Source organism: Cornus florida, unplaced genomic scaffold (genome assembly GCF_030987335.1).
Source record: "Cornus florida cultivar Cherokee Brave unplaced genomic scaffold, ASM3098733v1 CherokeeBrave_3.0.0_Hap2_Chr04, whole genome shotgun sequence".
Classification (NCBI taxonomy): Eukaryota; Viridiplantae; Streptophyta; class Magnoliopsida; order Cornales; family Cornaceae; genus Cornus; species Cornus florida.
Genome location: NW_026775574.1, coordinates 107,304,073 through 107,327,362, shown reverse-complemented (window position 1 = coordinate 107,327,362; position 23,290 = coordinate 107,304,073). Strand labels below are relative to the sequence as shown.

Below are 23,290 nucleotides of genomic sequence, written 5' to 3'. Positions count from 1 at the left end.
GAAATATACGCAACATCCCCCCCCCCCCCTTCCCCCCCTTTTTTTACTTCATTTCAACATATGAATTGATACACGTATTTCTTCAAAATAAAATCTAACTTGTATAACTATGCAATGCAAAAAACGAAAAAATTAATTTGAATTCAATAATCCCAAAAGGTGCATGAAGTGGACGTCCCAACGTATTAATGTGAATAATTCCCATCTCTAAAATTACTACATCCCAACTCTATCCTAACATGCCGATGAAATATATACAAAATCATTTTTTTTTTATTTTTTTATTTTTTAACTTCATATCAACATATGAATTCATACACCTATCTCTTCAAATAAATTATAACATTTTTCATTATTCAATGCAAAAAATAGAATAATTGATTTGAATTGAATATTCCTAAAATGTGTTTGAAGTGGACGTCTCAACATGTCAATTTGAATAATCCCAATCTTTAACACTACAACATCCCAACCCTGTTCTAATATGCCTGAGTAATGAAATTTATATTTCAACATATAAATTGATACATGTATCTCTTCAAAAAAAATTCTAACATTTATAACTATACAAAGCAAAAAAGGAAGAATTAATTTGAATTGAATAATCCAAAAAAGATATTCAGTGCACATGCCAACGTGTCAATGTAATTAATCCCAATTTGCAAGACTACTACATCCCAACCCTGTTCTAACAAGCCTACCCAATGATATATATATACAAAATCCCATATGTTACTTTATTTCACTGTAGGAATTCATACAAGTATTTAGAATCAATAGTCGATCGCAAATATTTACATTGAATAGACTTCAAAAATTAAAATTAAAAAACAAACCCAATATCAATCAGTTGTAAATAATGTGTTGCTCCAAAATCTTTACCAAATTCCTCAACTTTGCCTTCACTTCTAAATAAGAGAATCAACTAGTTTGTAGTTTGTCAAGAAAAATTCAGATCCAAATAACTGGTCAACCAGTTTACAAGTTAATCTTGTATTTTGCGAGAAAAAAAATGAATCACAATATACAATATACTCTGTGATCACTTTTCTCTTGGGTTTGTGGAGAGAGAGAGAGAGAGAGAGAGAGCGCAACTGAACATTTCAGGAGAAGAAAAAATGAAAAAAGCCGGCTTTTGAAAATTGAAATGCAACTCAATTGTTGCCTTTTTTATTGTTATTTGGTGGATCCATACGCATAAGAGACAATATCCAAATATATATACTATTTTTATTTTACTTTCTGTATTTTTATTTTATGTTTTAGTCATTTTACTACTCACCGGCTCGGACAGATCACTGTGGCGGAGACGATTTTGATCCTTCAAACTTTAGAGGCGTCAAATTTTGAGGCCCATAGGGGATGGAAAAAAAAACAAAAGAAGTTCGGGCAAGTTTCAGACGACACAATCTGCTTCGACACTCCGCAGGGCGCAGCCTCCGCTATCGCCTCAGGTGACAAGGTATTTTCATCCTCTCTCTCCTTTTGCATGAATCGATCTTTTATATATATTTCTTTCTTTCGTTCATCTCATCATTTGATATGTTCTAACTTTGGTTCGTTTGATTCTGGCCTTTACCTTTGTTCCAATAGTGAAAAGTAGCTTCCAAACTAGGGTTTTTTTGTGTGTGTGTGACTGTGTGTGATGGCTATCAAAAGCTGAATGAATATATTATGGTTCTCTTAGTATTTTAATAAATGTGTGACTTTCTACATGTGTCTTTCATGGCGATCGAGTACATAATTTATGGCAGGTACTTTTTTTTTTTTTTCCCTCTCCCTAATTCCACTCCAATCTCACAACAGCAGCCACCATACCCCTTTTTCTCATAATTTTTTACATTTTCACATTCAATCCTACGAAAATTAAGGATCCCTTCTAGTGGGTTGAGCCTTTGAGGTAATAATTAAGTTTTTCGATCTCTAAATTATGCTCATACTTAAAAGTGCCAAATTAAGGGTTTTTTTATATTTTATTTTTATATGAAGAAACGTACCATCATTATTGATGTTATTTGAAGTTGGCTCAGCTAGAATTTCAGTTAATAATACTGTCAAAGTACTTGCCATCAGAATGTACAAACACATGGAAATCAAGAGCAGGCTTTAACAAAACAAAAGTTAATGGTTTTTCTATTAATTTGCACAGGCCTACTGTAGCAATGATCAACCAATCACTGCTACTAAAGTTGATTCCTCATCCTGAAATCAAGAAAGGGGTAATTGGCTCCCAAAAAAAAACACAAACACAAAGTGTAGTGTAGTTAATACAAAGAGTGAAAGACAAAACTATATATGATAGTGGATGCCACATATAACCTAAAAGTCCCACTACTTCTTCAGTACTACAAGTTCAGCCTCCTATAATATATATAGTCACCTCATCTCCGCATATTTTTGTCGTCTGTAATCATCAAATTTTAGTAGCTATATAAACAATGAATGTAAAAGAATCTGCAGTTTTCTGTTCTCTAGTAAACTGTTCTCTTCATTTTTTATTTTGTGCCTGTGAAAATTTTGCAGTTTTTAATTGATAGATTTATTGTTATTAGTCAGCTGTCTTATGCAAACTGCACATGCGCACAATTATTTATTGGTGATGATAGATTTATAGTTATTAGTTAGTTGTCTTATGCAAACTGCACAGGCGCACAATTATTTATTGGTGGTGATAAAAATTTATAATTATTGGATAGTTGTCTTAAGCACATTGCACAGGCGCACAATTATTTATTGGTGGTGATAGATTTATAGTTATTAGTTAGTTGTCTTATGCACACTGTACAGACGCACAATTATTTGTTGGTGGTGATAAATTTATAGTTATTAGGTAGTTGTCTTATGCACAATGCACAGGCGCATAATTGTATTAGCTATAGAATTTGAAAATATCGTGTGACAATTTCGCACTCTTATAATTTTTTTTTTTGCGCAGGTGAAACTTAAGGGCCTCACATTTGAAAGTTTGCCTAGGGCCTCTCAAACTATTGGAATCTCAGGGCCGGCCTTGCCTTCGATGGAGCTTGATCTCGATGCGTTCACCAGCGGCGGCGACAACAACTACGATGACGAGGACCACCTCCTCAACGACGATGGCATTCCTCACCGCACCGTGGATGACATACTCAACGAATCCTCCTCCTCTGATGATTCGTCTTCTACTTCATTGTCAGATCGCTCTTACCTTCCACGCCCACGCTTCCCATCAGATTATCGCTCCTCCGTGTCGGTGATGGCATGTAGCCCTAAAACCCTATCATCGGATGATGCTCGAGTTTTTGTTGATGAAAACACTCGTTTAACTTCCTCCTCAGAAGTACACCGATTTAAATTGAGTTCAATTAGTTGGGAAAGGGAAAAGGAAAAGGAAAAGGAAAGGGAAAGTAGGTTGGGTGAGTTTTCCTCCTCCGGCTTGTTGGATCATCGGAGGAATGCTCTGTTTGGCTTTGGCGGCGGCGTTAGATCAAATGCTAAGAAGCCAGGGGCTGCCCTTGCTGCCGCTGCGGCAGCTTCACGTTCCATTCCTACTCCTCACGCCGCTGCAATTAAATCCAGAAGAGCCAATGCTATAGAAGAAGAAGAATTGGCTTCAAAATCATCCCAAGGTGGTGGTATTTCTGAGGATGGAAGGGATGGAGGTGCTGATGATTTTGGCCGATTGGGATTAGGATTAGGATTAGGGTTAGGCCTTCCCAATCCCAATCCCAATCCCAATCCCAATCTTAATGACGATGTTTCTGGCTTAGCAGAAATCAGTCCATTTCAGTCAGATGGCAAATTGGGAGATTCTCAGTCTAATGTTAGTGGGGAATTCGATAGGAATATCGCAGAAGAGAGTTCACATATATATATGGAAGAACATGTATCCGAAAGAGTGGATGATGATGAATCAAGTGTTAGGGGAGCTTACAATTTCGAACAAGTTTCATCCAGTACAACCCATGTTGAACAAAACACCAAGACTTCCTCTTTTAACAAGGAGGAGGAGGATGATTGGAATTTCAATGAGTGCTCCACAATTCCAGTTTCAATTGATGTTATTGAAGATGATAAACAACTAGTTCGGTCTCATGAGCTTCATAGTGATGTCAATTCATTGGTGGTATTTACTGATGATACTAAAACTACTGAACATACTAAGCAAAAGGGGATTCCTTCTCCCCCCGGACCTGGATCTGATAAGGGCAGTAGTAAGGCAGAGGAGGATCTGACAATTCCCATGTATGAAACGCCACAGGATGATCTAGAGCAGAAGGTTGTCATGCCTTATCCCAAAGATCAAGAGGAGCTGAGTCTTGCTGAAGAAGATGACAACGCTGGTTCTTCAACAAGTGATGTAACGGACCTCGTTGAAGAAAGAATTCTTCAATGGGAGAGTGAGAGGAGTAGTAAACGAGCAGAAAAGAGAAGAAGTCGCTCTTCCATGAAGCCCCTTGAATTAGCTGAAGAACTTGAAAAGAAACATTCCTTTACTGGTTTGCACTTGGAAGAGGGTGCTGCTGCTCAGCCAATGAGGCTTGAGGGTGTTCGGAGGGGGTCAACTGCCTTGGGATACTTTGACACTGATGCCAACAACACTATCACACGGACAATCTCATCTCAGGCATTCAGGCGCGATCACGGATCTCCACAAGTCGTGGCTGTTCATCTCAACTTCATTGCGGTGGGAATGTCAAAAGGGTTGGTGGTCATCATGCCCAGTAAATACTCTCCTCATTGTGCTGACAACCTGGATGCCAAGGTGGTTTGTATATTCATTCACTCACCCCACGTTTTCTTGCATATCTCTTTGAGGCATTCCGTCAGACTCATATCTCTATCTAGGTTGCTGCACCTTACCTCATGCTAAAAAAAGGATTACATTCTGACAGTTATGGTTGGTTTACACATCCAAGTGTAAAATTTATTAAATTACAGTACATAAAGCAAACTTTTTGCAATGAGAATTCCTTCTTCTGGATGGAACTCGTTTTTGTTGTTTGTTTATATTACATTTTATAATTTAATGTTGCATTTAACTTAAATTAGCTTATGTCGCCTGTTAAATAAACACCAGATGTTGATGCTTGGACTACAAGGGGATAGGTCTCATGCCCCAGTAACTTCCATGTGCTTCAATCAGCAAGGAGACCTGCTCTTTGCAGGATATGGTGATGGACACATAACTGTTTGGGATGTACAGAAGGGATCTGCAGTGAAAGTTATTTCTGGGTCGCATGAAGCACCAGTAGTACATATGTTATATCTGGGCCAGGATTCTCAAGTTGCTCGTCAGTTTAAAGTAGTTAGTGGCGACAGTAAGGGTTCTGTTTTTCTGATTACTTTTTCTGTGGTTCCCTGGCTCAATAGATTCTCCTTCAAAACGGCGGTATTGCTCTATTCTGTTTAAATTAATGATGCACATTTGAAAGAAACTTTTTATATGTTTGTTTTAGAACTGATAGTGAACAGTGCCATACTAAGATTAAATAACCTTACCGTTGTCCAATGGAACAGTGTCTTCTTGATGGAAAAACAACAGGCAGAGTACTCTGTGCTTCTCCACTTCTGTCTAACGAATGTTCTATTGGTGTGTCATTGTCCTCCCAAGAAAACACTACTGGTTCAACCAGTGCTCTTGGTAGTATGATGGGAGGTGTGGTTGGGGGCGATGCTGGATGGAAATTCTTTGCCGAAGATTCTTCTTTGGTTGAAGAAGGTGTGGTCATATTTGTCACCCATCAAACTGCTCTGGTGGTATGAAGTTTTTTATTGTATGATTTCAAGCACTTTTTAGTTAACACATTATGTCTCTGCGCTGTTTAGATTCTTGTTTGCAACCTGTTAATGCCACATGTCTTTGTTGCAGGCAAGGGTAACTCCTGAAGTGAAAGTCTATTCTCAGCTTCCAAAGCCTGAAGGAGTTCGGGAGGGTTCCATGCCTTACACTGCTTGGAAATGCATGACGCAGTCACGTGATTCTTCCAATGGTATGTTTTAATGGGATTTGTGAAGTTTCATGGTGACAATTTTATACGTTGTGATATTGTTTTAGAAAGTATGCATGTGGAAGCAACAGAAAAATCTTACAGCAATTGTTTGGGGTTTATGAAATTTATATTAATGGTTTTCTAAGATGTAATATTGCTGCAGAAAATTTGCCTGTTGAAGCTTCGGAAAAAGTTTCACTTCTAGCAATTGCTTGGGATCGGAAAGTTCAGGTTTCAAAACTTGTCAAGTCAGAGTTAAAAATATGTGGGAAATGGACCCTTGAAAGCTCAGCAATAGGTGTGGCATGGTTGGATGACCAGGTGTTGTTTGTTTGTTTGTCCTATGTTATGCATACTTAAAATACTTTGGGTTTTAGTCATGCTTCAATGTTATTTTATCTTGTAATTTATTATTGCTATTACTATGTTCGCATCATGAGAAGGGTTCTTTTTCATTTCAAATTTTTTTTTTTTTTTTTTCCAAGTCATTTTCAAAAAATATAAGAGGATAACCAGGATCTTATACCTGTCCAGATGTTGGTGGTTCTTACATTGAATGGACAACTTTGTTTGTTTGCAAAAGATGGAACTGTGATACACCAGACAAATTTTTCTGTGGATGGATTTGGAGGAGATGATCTCATCGCATATCACACCTACTTTATGAATATCTTTGGAAACCCTGAGAAAGCTTATCATAATTGTGTAGCTGTAAGAGGCGCTACTATTTATATACTTGGCCCTATGCATCTTGTTGTTTCTCGGCTCCTCCCATGGAAGGAACGGATTCAAGTTTTGCGGAAAGCCGGTGACTGGATGGGTGCCTTGAACATGGCAATGACACTTTATGATGGTCAAGCCCATGGTGTTATTGACCTTCCTAAAACGCTGGATGCTGTACAGGAGGCCATAATGCCCTACCTCATAGAGTTGCTTTTGTCATACGTAGATGAAGTTTTTTCTTATATATCAGTGGCATTTTGCAACCAAATTGAAAAGCTGGAACAATTGGGTGATTCGAAGAGTACAAGCAGTTCTGTGCATTCAGATATAAAAGAGCAGTTCACTCGTGTTGGTGGCGTTGCTGTTGAATTCTGTGTCCATATCAAGAGAACTGACATCCTTTTTGATGAAATTCTTTCCAAATTTGTGGATGTTAAACATAAAGGTACATCTCTTTTTTATTTTTTATTTTTTAATTGAATGCTTTCACTGCATACTAGTCAATTGCTTTATGCTTTTATTATTGAATGCCCTCACTACATACTTGTCTATGGTCAATTTTTTAAATTGATCATTGAAATTAGAAAGTAGGTAAACCCAAAAGAGCACAAATTGATGATAAAGCTCTTTTGAAGTTGGCTTTCTTTGTTGGGGAAGTGGTGAAGAAAGTTATCATAACCATTGACAATTTGGAGAATGTGCAAGAGGGTAAGGGAGAGTGTAATTCATCTTCTCCCACAATGTCACTTTGCTAGGGATGTGTAATCATCATCATCCTTACTCTGGTTCAATTCGAATGGGGTTGGCCACATGGATTCTCTTTTTCCTCTCTTCTTTCTTATAACTTAACCAAGTTAACTTTTGTATGCCTCTTTACCTTGTACCACTAATTAACTAGTGATCCTTTCTATTGGCAAATTTTCTGGCCTATTGTCTGTGATCATACCATTATGCCTACTTTCTATTATTTTATCACTAATAGGTGTTATACCTAATCTTTCTCTAGTATGTTGATTGCTAATACTATCCCTCCGAGTTACTCCTATAATCCATATCAATATTCTCATTTCAACAACGTGAATGTATTGTTCTTAATTAATTTTCAATGTCAATTCTAGTCTATGCATGATAACTGCTCTAGTAGATGTTTTATAGAATTTTTCTTGTAACTATTCTATATTATCTTATCACATAAGGTCCCACTAGCTTGTCTCCACTTTGATCTACTTATTATATCATCTGAAAGTGTTACCTTTACAATTTCATGGATTTTTTCATTGTTAAATTTACATTTTATATATTCTGTTTTAGTTCTTTACACTGCCGGTCCCAAGCCCGGATAAAGGAGGAGCTCAGGTAGCTTGACAGCCGGCGTAAAACTTTGTCATGACCAATTTGAACATGAATATTCTGTTTTAGTTCTTTGACCCTAATATATTTCTCCATGTTTTGATCTTTTTCTTAGTAAGTGTCTAACGAAACTATATCAGCAACAACCACCATGCATCCTGGATGTGTATATTTTTCTTGATTCCGTTTAAAACTATTGTATGTAGTTATGGGTCAGTTTTCATCCTAGGTGCAAACATATTTTCATAGGAAAATTAGCTACAACCATTCAGCTATTCTTATGGATGTCTTGTGCATCTTGTACTCCTTGTTTGGGTTGCTGAAGATGATGAAAGGAGTGGATGGCCTTTTGGCTTCTTGGTAAGAGACATGCATTCCACTGAATGTTAGGTTCTCCATACGTCTCATTGGAGCATATTTAGAAAAGGAATATAATTCACTTCATAGGGAGGAGTATCCCCTCAAAGGTTGAAAAATTTTCAATTCATCAATTGTTGTGTTTATTTATTTATTTTTTACTTAATGAGGCAACATATGATCATAAATTCTTTAGCTAAGTTTTTGGGGGTGGATTATGTAACCTTTTGATTTGTTTTTGTATGTTTTGCGTATCTGTTTTTGATGCTATTTACTGAACTTTAATTTTTGAAAAAAGTAAAAAAAAAAAAATGAAGAGGAAGAAGAAGAAGAAGAAGAAGAAGAAGAAGAAGAAGAAGAAGAAAATTTTCTAAATAAGTTAAAATTTTCTGATCTTGCAAATGATTTCCTACAATATCAAGAGTGAAGAGATTCTTGATAGATAATTTTGAGGAGAGTAAACAATTGTGATTCTCTTACCAAGTATTTTCTTATGCCCAGCCTTTTCTTCATTGCCATTTGAGATTGTATTTATTATTAGTAGGACACAAATAAGAATGTAGCTCTCTTTTGAACCTTATGCATGATTTCCATATTGATACTTTATAGGAGAAGACAATGGGTTCCAGGATTGTTGTGTCTTTAATTCAACTTGTTTCGGCTGTGATTTGATTTTATAAAACATAAGGATTTTCTGCATTCTCTCTCTCTCTCCCTCCCCTCCCCTCCCCTCCCCCCCCCCCCCCCCCCCCCCCCCATGCTGGTTTGCCTCTAATCCATTTTTGGGTCAAAAATAATCCCCATAGGGTGGAATCACCCTACAAAACACATGCATCGTGCTAGTCCAGTTAGAGTCAAATTTGGGATATCTGGGTCCTATGCCATCACCACAACCAACTCAGCAACCCATGCGGGTTAGCTTTGTTACACATCTCTCTTTTTTTTTGTCTATAAATATGGTATTTTTACTCTTTAGGATACAGTGAAAAATGATTTAAAATATTTTTTGTTGTTACATATGGTGATTTATCTTTTTCCCGCTGCTAGACACATTTTTGGAGCTTTTGGAGCCATATATATTGAAAGACATGCTTGGATCTCTACCGCCTGAGGTATTGCTTACGTTGATGTATTAACCTTATCGATAGCCAAGTTATAAGTGTTCTCTCTCTCTCTCTCTCTCTCTCTCTCTTCCCTTTTGTTTTGTTATTTATTTTTTCTATTCTTATTTCTTTGGCGAAGATAATGCAAGCGCTGGTAGAGCATTATAGCACAAAAGGTTGGCTGCAACGAGTTGAACAATGTGTTCTCCATATGGACATCTCTTCCTTGGATTTTAATCAGGTTGTATTGTATTCCCAGTTTACTGATTTAATCAATTATTATGTTAATTGTTAAAGAAGAATATCAATTACTATAAAACATGCTTGAATGACATATAATCATTCTTATCCATGACGCATGGACATGGGTGTGAGACCTGGTTATGACATGATACCAACTTGTCAACACGACAAATTCTTGTAAAACAAGAGAAGCAAAAAAGGGATGTGGATTTGGCTAGGATACAATAATACTTGAGTTGTTATCTGTATATATATTAAGATTTATATTCATTATTTTTAAGAAAAGGGCCACTGCTTGGTGGATTGTAAAAATTCGGGTTGTAAAGGATCAGAATGCAAATTTGAGTTTGAGAAAAACCTCTTTGTGTAAATAATACCAATGTTAGGTCGTTAAATAGTTCCATCCTTCCAGCATACTGGACCACCCTGAATAATGGCTTTCTTCTTTGTCGTTTTTTTATATTATAAGAATCTATGTAATATTGAAGTTGGCATGAAGCTTGTGTTGCACGGGCATGGGCCAGGCAGCCACTTAACAGAAAAAAGAAAAGAAAAAAGACATGGGCTTCCTTTAGAAGTATCCGTGCTTCTAATCTTAGTACCATTCTTTATATTATTGTTCATGATTAGTTAATAGTTATTCTAATATGTTTTGTAGGTTGTGCGTTTATGCCGGGAGCACAGATTGTATGGTGCACTGGTATATTTGTTTAACAGGGGTTTAGATGATTTTAAGGCACCTCTAGAGGAGCTCCTGGTTGTTTTACGAAATAGCCCCAGGGAAAGTGCCGCTGTTCTTGGGTATGTTGTATTACTGTTATCAAGTATTTTAATACTGTGAGTCTGTGATAGTGGAATGCGTCTTTGTGTTGCCTTATTTGTTTGTTTATGCTGTATAATTATTTTTCCATATTAATAAGTTTCTCACTTGATTTGTAAAATTTTGCTTTCTCATATAATTTTACATGACATCAACCATCTCACATCCTTTGAATGATTTCCCCCCTCCCCCTCTCTCCTTTAGTAGGTGCCTCAATAGGGACTTGAACCCTCAACCTTCCACGTGGGAGGATGAGGAGATCACATCTTTTAACTTGGGAGAATTTTTTATGATACATATCTGTCTGTGAGGAACCACCTAAACTGTTCTGAATTGAGGCACTGTCATTTTAGTCAAACTGAATATCTGCTGACGAGTGCACCACTTTGGGCTTAAAAATTACAATCTGAACTATGATGGTTAGGCTATCAAGGTGGCTCTTTGGGTGGACCTCTGGCACTCTGCCCTTAGATAACATACACTTGAATTTTTGTGCATTTATTATGTGTCAGATTTTCTTTCCCTGAACTATAAAGCTGCGAGGAATTTACAGAACAAATGACTTTAAATAAACTATACTGATAGTTATTGTGGCACAACTTTAAATTGGTCGCTTATTGTCATGGATTTTGGAAACAGGTACCGGATGCTTGTATACCTGAAGTACTGTTTTTCAGGTCTTGCTTTTCCTCCAGGTATTGCTCTAAGATACTGTTGCTGGATCTTTATCCAATTGAATTATTGCAAGAAGTTTTCTACAACTTAACTTGTCATGAAGATGCTAATGTGGATTCTGAAATTAATTGTTTGATGATGTTTGTTTTGTGAGTGAGCATGATTATTACTTAGTTTATTACGTGAGAAAGGGAATTATCAGAATAAGTAATATGTGATCTATCATCTATCTGACATAGGAGTATTGAGTACCTGCATCCATTCTTTACCTTATTAATGCACTTGAACTATAATAAATACTGGATGCTTTTATCTCTTTCAAATATGGTATAACCTCTCAACTTTCATTGGTAGCATTATCTTGTATGTAAAGATGTAGTGCTAATGTCTTATAGTACTTTTTTGCATATTTTGTTGCATTAATGTTATAAGACGCCTTTGTTACTGTTGCCTTGGTGCCAGCCAATGCGATATATAGAGCTCATTAATAAGAATATTAGGCAAGGCCCAGAGGGGACAACCCATGGACACATTATGTGAATAAGCTATATGTTGACTAAAGAGATGATCAAATCAAGAGTAAAGTATAAGAAGATGAAGAAGAGAAGAAAGAGGAGGTGAGAAAAAGAGAGAGATGGAGAGAGAGAGAATGAAATAATACTTTCATCCTTCCACCACATTCTATTTATACTAACAAGTTTCAGAAATTACACATAAGCACCCACATTATATAAGTAATAACAAATAAGCCCCTGACAATACTCCTCCTCAAGTTGGTGCAAAGATATCTATCATACCCAGCTTGACATATTTTGCAAGGAAGTCTTGCTCACACCCTTAGTCAAAACATTAGCAATCAACCTGATCATGTGTGTTGACGTATAGAGTACAAATCAGCCCAATAAGAAGTTTTTCCTTGTTGAAGTGTCGATCGACTTCAATGTGCTTTGCCCTGTCACGTTGAACTAGATTGTGGGCAATGCTAATAGCAACCTTGTTGTCACAATACAACTTCATTGACTCACGAACAGGATAACCCAACTCATCCAACGTAGTTTGTGGCCATAACAACTCATAGACTCCATGTGCCGTGGATCTGAACTCAACCTCTATACTAGATCTAGCTACTACAAATTGTTTCTTGCTTCGCCATGAAACAGGATAGCCTCCAACAAATGTGCAATATCCTGAAGTAGATCGTCAATTTGTCATAGACCTTGCCCAATCATCGGCTTCAACACGCAAGTGGCTATGATGACCAAACAATATCCATTTACCAGGTGAACCCTTGAGGTAGCGAAGAACATGATGAGTTGCCTCAAGGTGAGGTGTACGTGGAGCATGCATAAACTGACTACTCACACTAACAACGTAGGAAATATCCAGGCGCGTGAGAGATAGGTAAATCAGTCTCCTAACCAATCGTTGAAATCTTCCTACATCATCTAATGGGTCTCCATCCACATCATTAAGCCTTTGGTTTTACTCAATGGGAATACCAATAGGTCTAGCTCCAAGCCTGCCGGTTTCAACCAACAAATCTAACCCATATTTCCGTTGAGAAATGAATAACCCTTTCTTAGATCTGCACAACTCGATGGCAAGAAAGTATCTCAATGATCCGACAAAGGGTTTGTTCTTCAGGTGGATGAGCAGAGCACGATCCTTCGTGAAACGACACTTCAATCTTGCCTTGTTGGGAGATTCGACAGAGATGTGGGCAGTTTGGAAGGAATTGAGGAGTGGGTTGCAAAGATTTGGAAGATTTTGTGTGGAGTTAGGGTTTCTAATCTACCGGATGGGTTATTGCTTTTTCGATTTCCATTGGAGAAGGAAGCTCAGAGGGTGTTAAGGTGGGGGAAAAATCTTGGGGTGATGCACAGTTGTTCATTGATCTGTGGTGCTACAGAGTGGGGTGTTTTGAGCTGAGGAAGATGACGAGGCAGAAAAGGATTGCACTGTTTGGCCTTCCCCTCCATCTTTGGTGCCGGAAACTTTTCGAATCTATAGGGGATTTATGTGGTGGTTTTAGGGAGGTTGAGGTCTCTGAGAGTGAGACGGAAAGGATAGTCATCACGGTGGACGATGGCGGGGTCATTCCGGAGTTCGTGATCGTTGAAGACAGGTCTTGGGCTTTCAAGATCTCAGTGATAGAGGAGATCGCTCCTTTTGTGGTGGCGAAATCCATGGTATCCCTGAATATAGAGAAGAAAGGACGTGTGCTTCGCAGATCCGAGGCTGGTTCAGTCCGTTCGGTGAGTTTGGTTAAATCAAAGAAAGATGGATGTTAGCAAGGTCAGGGACGAGGCGACCCGTACGTGCGGAAGGCGAGTGGGGAAGGGGTGGAATGGAGGCGCCCACGTGGAGGGGATAGGTCTTTAAAGATTTCGGATAAGGTTTTGGATGGGGTTAGGCCGGTGGGACGTGGGCCGCTCGCTTAATGGACTCAGCAATAGGCCAGTCAAGTCTTATGCACAGAAGGTGCGGACTAGGCCCAAGTCCACTGATGTGTATGGGCCAAATAACTTGGTCTAGCAGAAGAGAGATAGGGACGTTTCTTGGGGCCTAATAAGAGCCTGTCCATTAGAGTTTTGGGCCTGTGTTCGAAGGAAGAGGAGATGAGATCCAGAGCAAATGGGTCGGGCCAAGCCCAGGTTTAGAATTCCTCATCGGTCTTTGGTGATGATAATAGACATTGGTCACGACCGGAGAAAGAGAATTGGGTTAGAGCCAGTTCATATAGCAATCGTAGGGGGAAAAAGTTTCGGCATGGTAGTTGCTGTGTGCATATGGTTTCGGAGAATCGGTTTCGGTCTCTGCAATCCGGGTTTTCTGATGATGGTGATCCCACAGTTAGAGATGGTAGGCGTTGGTCAAGGAAGGAGAAACAGAAACGGGTTTGCCCAAATGAAAGCCAACCTGGTATGTCTTCTTTCCCTTACTCTTGGACCCTTCTTCCTGCTCCTCCTTCTTCTTCTACCCTCCTTGTGAGGTGTTGAGGAGGGATATGGGGGAGGAGGTTGACCGGAAGTCGGAGAGAACTGGGGTGTTGTCGTTTGTGGTAGAAGTGGATTCGGAGGGGATTGTGATGGATGTAGAGATAGAGGATGAGGTGGGACACTTGAGTAGTCACACACTTAGTATTCTGATGAGTTCTTCTTCCAAGATCTTAAGGGAGAATGCAACAGAGATGGCAGTGCCGGTTGGTGTGGATGGAGTTACGGTTTGTGTGGGACGAGATTCAAAGTTTCAGTTAAGTCAGGAGGCTGCGTCAGTACTGGTGAAGGAATTGAGGATATATAAAGGGTTGAAGGGATTGAACCGTTTGCTAGACTTTGGCTCAGAAACAGTAGGGGATGATTCTGAAGGGGATTTTGGTACACCTTTGGCTTGTAACGAGATTGAAGTTTCGGCTGATGATGGGCATGACAGACTGGGGGGAGGGGGCAATGACAGGAATGTTATGGAGATGGTTCCATGAGAGGATACTACTAGTTTGGAGATGCAACCATTATGTGTTTTACGGCTGGAAGGGAGGAGGGATTTCTCTGCATTAGGTTATGACGACAAAGGGGTGGAGTGGGTGAAGGATAACATTGATACTGTGAGTAGTATGTTGGGAGTTTCTTTTCAGCCAGAAGAGGAGCAGGCTCGTTTGGTGATGCATTTAATTGTGGAGGGAAAGAATGTGGAGGATGTTGGGAGTTTGAACCGAACAGTTAGAAAGAAGAAGAGGTTATCTCCGTGGAGAGGGGGAAGGGAGATCCGAGGCCTTATTTCTGATATTAATTATGAGGGGAAGAATGGGGCGGGGAGGGAGAGGAGTAGTGAGAGGGGAAGAGGGAGAAGGGGAGGGGACATTTACTGGTTTTTAATGAAGTGCTGCATTATTTCGTGGAATGTCCGTGGGCTTAATGATTCGGACAAAAGAAAGGTGGTCAGATTGGCAGTGAGGAAGTGGGGTGTTCATGTCGTATGTTTACAGGAGACAAAGATGGCGTCCATCTCAAAAAGGGTGGTTAGGAGTTTGTGGGGTGGGAGGTTTATTGAATGGGAGGCGTTGGATGCTGTTGGGACATCTGGGGGTATTTTGGTGATGTGGGATAAAAGATGGGTGTCAAAAGCGGATGTGTGGAGAGGGAGATTCTCCATTTCTTGCAGTTTTACTATGGAAGAGGATGGGTTCCGTTGGGTGTTCTCGGGTGTTTATGGTTCAGTGGATGATGGGGAGAGGCATCTTCTCTGGGAGGAGTTGGGATTTGTTAAGGAATAACGGTGTCTTCCATGGTTTGTGGGGCGTGATTTTAATGTGGTTAGATCCCTTTTGGAGAGATCAATAGGAGGAAGATGGGCTCCGACTATGGTACAGTTTTCAGAATTCATTGCTGGCCATCATCTTCATGGTTTGCCTTTGGAGGGAGCTACTTTCACATGGGTTAATAGCAGAGAGTCTCTTGCCCTTTCACGTCTGGATAGATTTCTCATTTCAGGAGATTGGGAAAGAAGTTTCCGGATGTGACTCAGGCGGCCTTGGCTAGACCGACATCGGATCATATTCCTTTTTTTTTTTTTTTTGATAAGTAAGATTTTATTAAAAACGCTCAAAACATCGGATCATATTCCTTTGGTGTTGGATTGTGGTGGGTTAAGGTCTAGAATTACTCCTTTTCATTTCGAAAACATGTGGCTTGTGGCGGATGATTTCCAGGGGTGCGTGAGGTCTTGGTGGGAAGGAAGTGTGGTGTTTGGGCACCCGAATTTTATTATTGCTAGAAAGCTTGGGGTGTTGAAGGAGGAGTTGAAAAGGTGGAATAAGGAGGTTTTTGGGAATCTCGAGTGGAGGAAGAGTAGGGCTTTGGTGGAGATTGCAGAGATTGATCGCCGGGAAGGCATGGGTGGCATTGATGATGATCAGAGAAGTAGGAGAGCGGCGTGCCAGGCTGAGATTGCTGTGTCGGAGGAGATTTCGTGGAGACGGAAATCCAGAGCCTTATAGCTTAAGGAGGGGGATAGGAACACTAAGTTCTTCCATCGGTTGGCTAATGCTCATAGGAGGGGCAATCATATAGGGAGACTTACTGTGGATGGAGTGGTCTTGAGTAGGGAGGATGATGTTTGTAGGGGGGTTACCCGATTCTACCAAAGACTGTTTACGGAGCCTGTTTCTACGAGACTATGGTTGGATGGTCTTAATTTTGATAGAATCTCTGAGGCAAATAGGGAGGGTCTAGAGATTCCGTTTTCTGAGGAGGAAGTGCTGAAGGCGCTGAGAAATTGTAATGGGGATAAAGCTCCGGATCCGGATGGTTTCACCATGAGGTTTCTTTTGGAGAGTTGGGCCATGGTCAGGGGCGATGTGATGGGTACTTTTCATGCTTTTCATACTCGGGCCGTTTTGAGAAATCCTTGAATGCATCGTTTTTAGCTCTCATTCCGAAGAAGGGTGAACTCATAGATGTGAAGGACTTTAGACCTATTAGTTTGTTGGGATGCATTTATAAACTAATAGCCAAAGTTCTTTCTTTGAGATTGAGGGTGGTCCTGGATGAGGTTATTTCGGAATCTCAGAATGCTTTTATAGGAGGGCGTCAGATTTTGGATTCTGCCCTTATTGCCAGGGAGTGTGTGGATGATAGGTTGAGGAGTGGCGTTCCAGGGGTTTTGTGTAAGTTGGAAGTAGAGAGAGCTTATGATCATGTTAATTGGAGTTTCTTGCTATATATGATGGGAAGGATGGGTTTTGGGGATAAATGGAGGAAATGGATTGAGTTCTGCATTTCTTCAGCGAGATTCTTGGTGTTGGTGAATGGGGCTCTGACTAGTTTCTTCGGTAGCTCACAAGGGTTGCGTCAGGGAGATCCTTTGTCCCCACTTCTATTCATCATTGTTGTGGAGGGGCTTAGTAGATTGATGGGGAGGGTTGTGGAGGTGGGCTTTATCAGGGGTTTTAGGGTGGGAAGGGATGATATGCATCAGTTGGAGATTTCCCATCTTTTATTTGGAGATGTCCTCTATTGGAGAGCTGAAATTTTCTATTATTTGTACCCTTTTTTGTTGGGGTTGGGGGAGGGATTATTCTTTTTTAGAGGACATTGTGGACTTTTTGGGTTCTTTGAGTTCATAGATTCTTTTTGTGTATATCTTGGGACGCGTTCCCCTTTTGAACGCTTTCTAATACATTTTACTTATCAAAAAAAAAAAAAAATAATAAAAGTTTGCGGATGATACTTTGGTTTTTTGCGAGGCTGAGGTGTCTCAGATGAGATATTTGAGGTCGGTGTTGATTTGTTTTCAGGCAGTCTTGGGTTTGAAAGTGAATGTGGGGAAGAGCGCTTTGATTCCAGTGGGGGAAGTTCTGGATATTAAGGAGTTAGCTTCTGTTCTTGGTTGTGGAGTTAGTTCTTTTTCGATTTCTTACTTGGGTTTGCCTCTAGGGGTTTCTTTGAGGATTGTAGGTGTTTGGGATCCGTTGGTGGAGAGGAGGCTTGCGGGGTGGAAGAAGTAATATTTATCTAAAGGTGGGAGGGTTACCTTGTTGAAAAGCACTTTGTCGAGCATTCCTACATATTTTTTATCCCTTTTCTAGATTCCGTCCTTGGTTGCTGCTTGTATTGAAAGACTTCAAAGGAACTTCTTATGGGGAGGTTTGGGGGATGAGTTTAAGTATCATCTGGTTCGTTGGGAGCAGGTGTGTAAGCCTGTTAAGTTCGGAGGAATTGGGATTAGGAGACTGCTGCCTTTTTAACAGGGCCCTTTTAGGTAAGTGGTTATGGAGGTTTGGTATTGAGCGGGATAGGTTGTGAAGGAGGGTTATCTTGTGTCGCTTTGGGGAGTTTTGGGGGGGGGGGGGGGGGGGGGGGGGGTGCTCTGCTGTGGTGTCTATTCCTAAAGGTGTCGGTTTTTAGAAATCCATTAGGAATGGATGGAATGAGTTTTCTAAGCATATCAGATTCAGAGTTCATGATGGTATTGAGATTCGGTTTTGGGAGGATTTGTGGTGTGGAGATTGCACTTTAGCATGCTCTTTCCCTAGACTGTTTAGGATTGTGGCTAATAGGCATGCCCCGGTGGCAGACTGCTAACGCCTTGATAGCTGGAGACCAGGTGATCCGTGGAGATGGATGATGTCTTTGGTTTCTTAGAGTTGTTGTATAGCCAGGTGATCCGTGGAGGAGGTAGGGATTTTCTTGTTTGGATTCCTTCCTTTAGGGGAATGTTTAGTGTGAGATCTTTTTTTCGGATGCCTTTTGGACCCAGCTGGGGTGGTATTCCCTTGGAAGGCAGTGTGGTGAACTAAGGCGCCATTGAAAGTGGCTTTCTTTGCTTGGATGGTTGTGTGGGTAAAATATTGACGCTGGATAATCTAAGAAGGAGAAAGCATATCACGGTGAATTGGTGTTGCATGTGTAAGTGTAATGGTGAGTCGGTTGACCATCTTCTTTTGCATTGTCCAGTGGCGGTTGAATGTTGTAATCTTTTGTTAGGCCTATTTGGAGTTTATTGGGTCATGCCTAGATCTACGAGAGGTCTGATGAACACCTGGAGAGGGGGTTGGGTGGGAGCACAAGCTCAAGGTTATTGGAGGATGGCGCCCCTGTGTCTCTGGTGGTGTTTGTGGAGGGAGCGGAATAGAAGATCCTTTGAAGGAGAGGAATCTTCGGTCATTGTTCTCAAATCTTCTGTTATTAGCTCTCTATTTTTTTGGTGTTCGGGTAGATTATGTTCCTCTGCTAAGGAGACTATTGAGTTTTTGGCTTCCCTGGGGCTTAGGGTACTCAGGTTTTTGTGGTCTTGTAGGGACGCGTTACTTTTTTGAATGCTTTTAATGAATTTCTTATTTATAAAAAAAAAAGAATCTCTTCTGGATCATGTCCAAAAGAGTATGATCATTTCCAGTAATAACAATATCAACAACATATACAATAAGGGTAGTGGTGTAGCCCGGGTGATGAAGAGAGTATGATATGCTCGACTCTGTGTGTACTCTACTCTTTTCACAGCAGTGTTGAACCACTCAAACCAAGCACGTGGCGACTTCTTTAACCTATACAAGGCTTTATTTAGCTTGCGCACTAAATTCTGACCATTGGCAAGCTTAGACCTTGGTAGCATAGTCATTTACACTTCCTCCCAAGTCACCATGAAGGAAAACATTCTTTACATCCAGCTGATGTAAAGGCCAATTCAAATTAGCTGCCAAAGAAAGGAGGACACATATAGAGTTCAACTTGGCAATTGGAGCAAATGTTTCCAGATAATCAATCCCATAGGTCTGAGTGAAGCCTTTTGCAATTAGCCGGGCTTTATATCTCAATTGTTTCGTGTGCATGAAATTTTATTTGCAGCCTAATGTCTTCTTACCCCTGGAACAATATCCTAACTACCATTCTTCTCAAGGGACTTCATCTCCTCAAATATAGCTTCTTTTCACAGAGTTTGACTGAGAGCTTCTGAAACACTAGAAGGAACAGAAACAGAAGAGATATACGAAGTGAAAACACGATATGTTGGTGATAAGGCATCATAGGATACAAACTGAGATATGGGATGTTTTGTACAACTACGAACACTTTTACGATAGGCAATAGGAACATCAAGATTAGCAGGAATGCTATTGGGAAAAGAATCACGAGTATCAATGTTAACTGACGGATTACCTGGATCCAGGGAGGTTTCTTGGTCCTGGGGTGAGTGAATGACTTGTTTTGCCCTCCTAATATAGATAATTGGCTGCTTTCCCTGTTGCAAATCATTAGTGTTAGGAGGACTAGACACAGGCACCTCAGTAAGAAGCTCCCCTTGAATAGGAACCTCCCTTGAATGGGAACAGGCAAAGGAAAGGGGCATTCCTTCTGAATGGATGACAAATTCTCTACATGAATAGTAGTCTCCCCTTGTAGAGAATCCCGAGCAGTGGAAAAAAAAGGAACAAACTTAAAGAATGCAACATCCATCGAGACAAACCAACGACGAGTGGTAGTGTTATAACACCAATACCCTTTTTGAGTGGCAGAGTATCCAAGAAAGATACATCGGATTGCCTTAGGGTCCATTTTGTCCTTGCGATGATGAATGTGAACATAACAAACACAACTAAACACTTTTAGAGGAACAGTAAACAGGGCAGTGTGACAATGTAAGACAGAGAAGGGGAACTGATAGCCAATAACCTTAGAAGGCATTCGATTGATAAGGTATGTAGCTGTTAAGGTTACATCAGCCCAATAACTTTTAGGCACTCCCATCCCAATTAAAAGAAAACGGGCCACCTTCGTAATATGACGGTGTTTTCTTTCAGCTACACCGTTTTGTTGTGGTGTATTAGCATAGGAGGTTTGATGGACAATCCCGTTATCATCAAAAAAGGAGGCTAAACCACCATACATAAACTCTCCTCTATTATCAGATCGAAGGATTTTGAGGGGACAACCAAACTGAGTAAATATCATCTTATGAAAGGTTTTAAAAATGGAATGAACTTAATCTTTGATTTTCATCCGATAAAGCCAAGTATAATGACTAAAGTCATCAACAAACACAACAAAGTAGCGAAAACCAAGTAATGAAGTAATAGATTCAGGACACATCAGAATGAACAAGCTACAAAGGAGTTGTACTTTCATTGATAGTAGTAGGATAAGAAACACGACATTGTTTGGCAAGAACACATGTTTCACAATTTAACTCAAAAGATTCAACAGAAGCAAACTGGGGAAGCACATGCTTCAAAACAGGAAGAGGTAAATGACCGAGTCTATTATGCCATCGCATTAACAGATCTTTAGTGACATTACTATTCCTAACACTAGATTGATTTGAAACATAATAAGAAGTTGGCCTTGCGTTCAGCAAATGCAAGCCATTGTCCTCGTGTCCACTCCCAATCGTCTCCCCCGTGTCCAAGTCCTGAAACACACAGTGAGATGGAAAAAATGTTACACTACACTTCAAGCCTTTTGTAATGTGACTGACAGAAAGGTGGTTATTGGTAAACTTTGGGACATGAAAAACAAAGGATTAGGTAAGATTAGGAGATGCATAAATAGTATCCTTCCCCGCAATGGAGGTGAAGGTGCCATCAGCCACTTTAACCTCATCCTTACTAGAACATAAACTGTACAAGTAGAAATCAGATGCCATACCAGTCATGTGATTAGTGGCTTCTGAATTAATGATCTAGGGTGGCCCACTAGATAATGTGGGAAACCTGTTGTGCCGAATGAGAGGTACCTAAGTGAAGTTAGAGGTGGAAATAGAGGCTTTTTAAGCTAGCATATGTCGAAGATCATCAACTTCAGCCTCGGACAAAGACTCGGTGGCCCTGAGAAGGCATGACCAGTACAAGCAGTCTCATGAGCTGCAGTATGTGCCATAAATAACCCCCTAAATGGACCAGGCCTTGGCCGAGCATTCACATTCGCATGAGCTGGAGTAGGGCGACCATGTAGATTCGAGCATGTTTCCTTAATGTGGCGCATACCTCAACTTGCTCTTGTCATCGTGCAACCCTCCTTTTGAAGGGTTGGGTTTGTTCCATTGTGTGACAAGAGCAGACCTCTCAGATAATAGTATTTCTGGCTCAGGCTTAGCGTATACAGGTGCAGACATAGCCTTCATTCTACTCTCCTTAGCCTGGATATACGAGAACACATCTCTAATAAAAGTATGGACTGGATGCCTGCCTAACACTTGTACCCTGGCATGCTCGTATCTCGGATGCCGACCACCCAAGAACTCATAGATTCGATTCCTTTCTACCATAGCCCGAAATGCTTCAACATCAGCTGCACACACATGCATGTGGTCTTGGTAGTGATCTTACTCTTCCCATTTACCATGTAGAGTGTGGTAATATGTAGCAAGAGTTTGGTCTTCCTGCTTGAATTTTGAAATCTGTTGTTGGAGCCCATATAGTTTTGCAAAATTACCAACTGAGGAATAAGTCTCTTCCACATCCTTCCATAGCTTTTAGCTATTTTAATAAACAGAAACCCTTTGTTGATCTGTGGCTGCATTGACTACAACAACCACGTAATAACTAGTGCATTATTTATTATCTATATAAAAAAAATAAAAAATAACTAGTGCATTATTTGCACTCCACTATTTAAATTCAGGATCACTCTTGGAGGGATACATGACCGTCCCTTTGATATGGTTGATCATCCAACGATACTACCTCCCAACACTGGAGTGACAATAGGAGAAGATCCAACTTCTTTGGAAGTCACATCTGAGCCAGACATTTTATCAAACAGTTTCTGGGTATACACTCCTCAGAAACAAAACAACAACAAAATATGTAGAGAACCACCTCTCTAACATACAAACAACTGCAACTAGAGAGATTATTGTCTTCAAAGATGCATAAACAAGCGACCACATCGTCACCACACAAACCCTAGAAAGTAACAAAGTAGACCATACCAGAATCGCGAACGGCGAAAGAAAAGCCGCTGTTGTAGAACCATGCGAACGCGAAAAAACACTGATTGAGAGTGCAATCGATCAAAAACAGGTCCAAAAACTTGCCCTAGGGTTTACAGTTGGATCCGTGGTACGTGTGGATGTGATTAACACTACTTCCTTGCAAACAAATCCCATCTTGGAATCTCTTCAAAACCCTTCACATTCACTCGGGTTTTACACATACTTGGCCTAGCGTTTCAACTACACACCTAGAGCTTTACAAACTATGCTATGATACCATGTTGATTTTAAGGGATAATCAAACCAAGAGTAAAATATAAGAAGATGAAGACGAAGAGAAGAAAGAGGAGGAAAGAAAAAGAGAGAGATGGGGAAAGAGAGAAAGAATGAAAGAATACTTTCATCCTTTCACCACATTCATTTATACTGACAAGTTTCAGAACACATAATACTAACAAGTTTCAGAAATTACACATAAGCACCCAACATTATATAAGTAATAACAAATAAGCCCCTGACAACACAATATAGAAACTATACTGTCATATCTCACAAAGAGCCTACAGAAGAATCTATTTAAAATTGAGCATGGCCTCTACATCCGAATAAGAGAGCTCAAA

General features: G+C 40.1%; 1 protein-coding gene across 2 annotated transcripts in view; it reads left to right on the top strand.

Annotated features, from left to right (window-relative positions):
* The first annotated feature begins 940 nt into the window (after positions 1–940).
* LOC132304565 (uncharacterized) overlaps positions 941–23,290 on the top strand; it is a 48,507-nt gene continuing 26,157 nt past the window's right edge. The window contains exons 1-11 of one of the 2 annotated variants that reach the window (XM_059802323.1): positions 941–1,462; positions 2,936–4,741; positions 5,057–5,368; positions 5,497–5,736; positions 5,849–5,969; positions 6,133–6,290; positions 6,504–7,137; positions 9,447–9,511; positions 9,642–9,743; positions 10,404–10,546; positions 11,205–11,260. In XM_059802323.1, coding sequence (XP_059658306.1) covers positions 3,017–4,741; positions 5,057–5,368; positions 5,497–5,736; positions 5,849–5,969; positions 6,133–6,290; positions 6,504–7,137; positions 9,447–9,511; positions 9,642–9,743; positions 10,404–10,546; positions 11,205–11,260 — 3,556 coding nt within the window. In that variant the 5' untranslated portion in view covers positions 941–1,462; positions 2,936–3,016. The remainder of the gene's footprint in view (positions 1,463–2,935; positions 4,742–5,056; positions 5,369–5,496; positions 5,737–5,848; positions 5,970–6,132; positions 6,291–6,503; positions 7,138–9,446; positions 9,512–9,641; positions 9,744–10,403; positions 10,547–11,204; positions 11,261–23,290) is intronic. The other variant, XM_059802322.1, reaches the window with a different exon arrangement.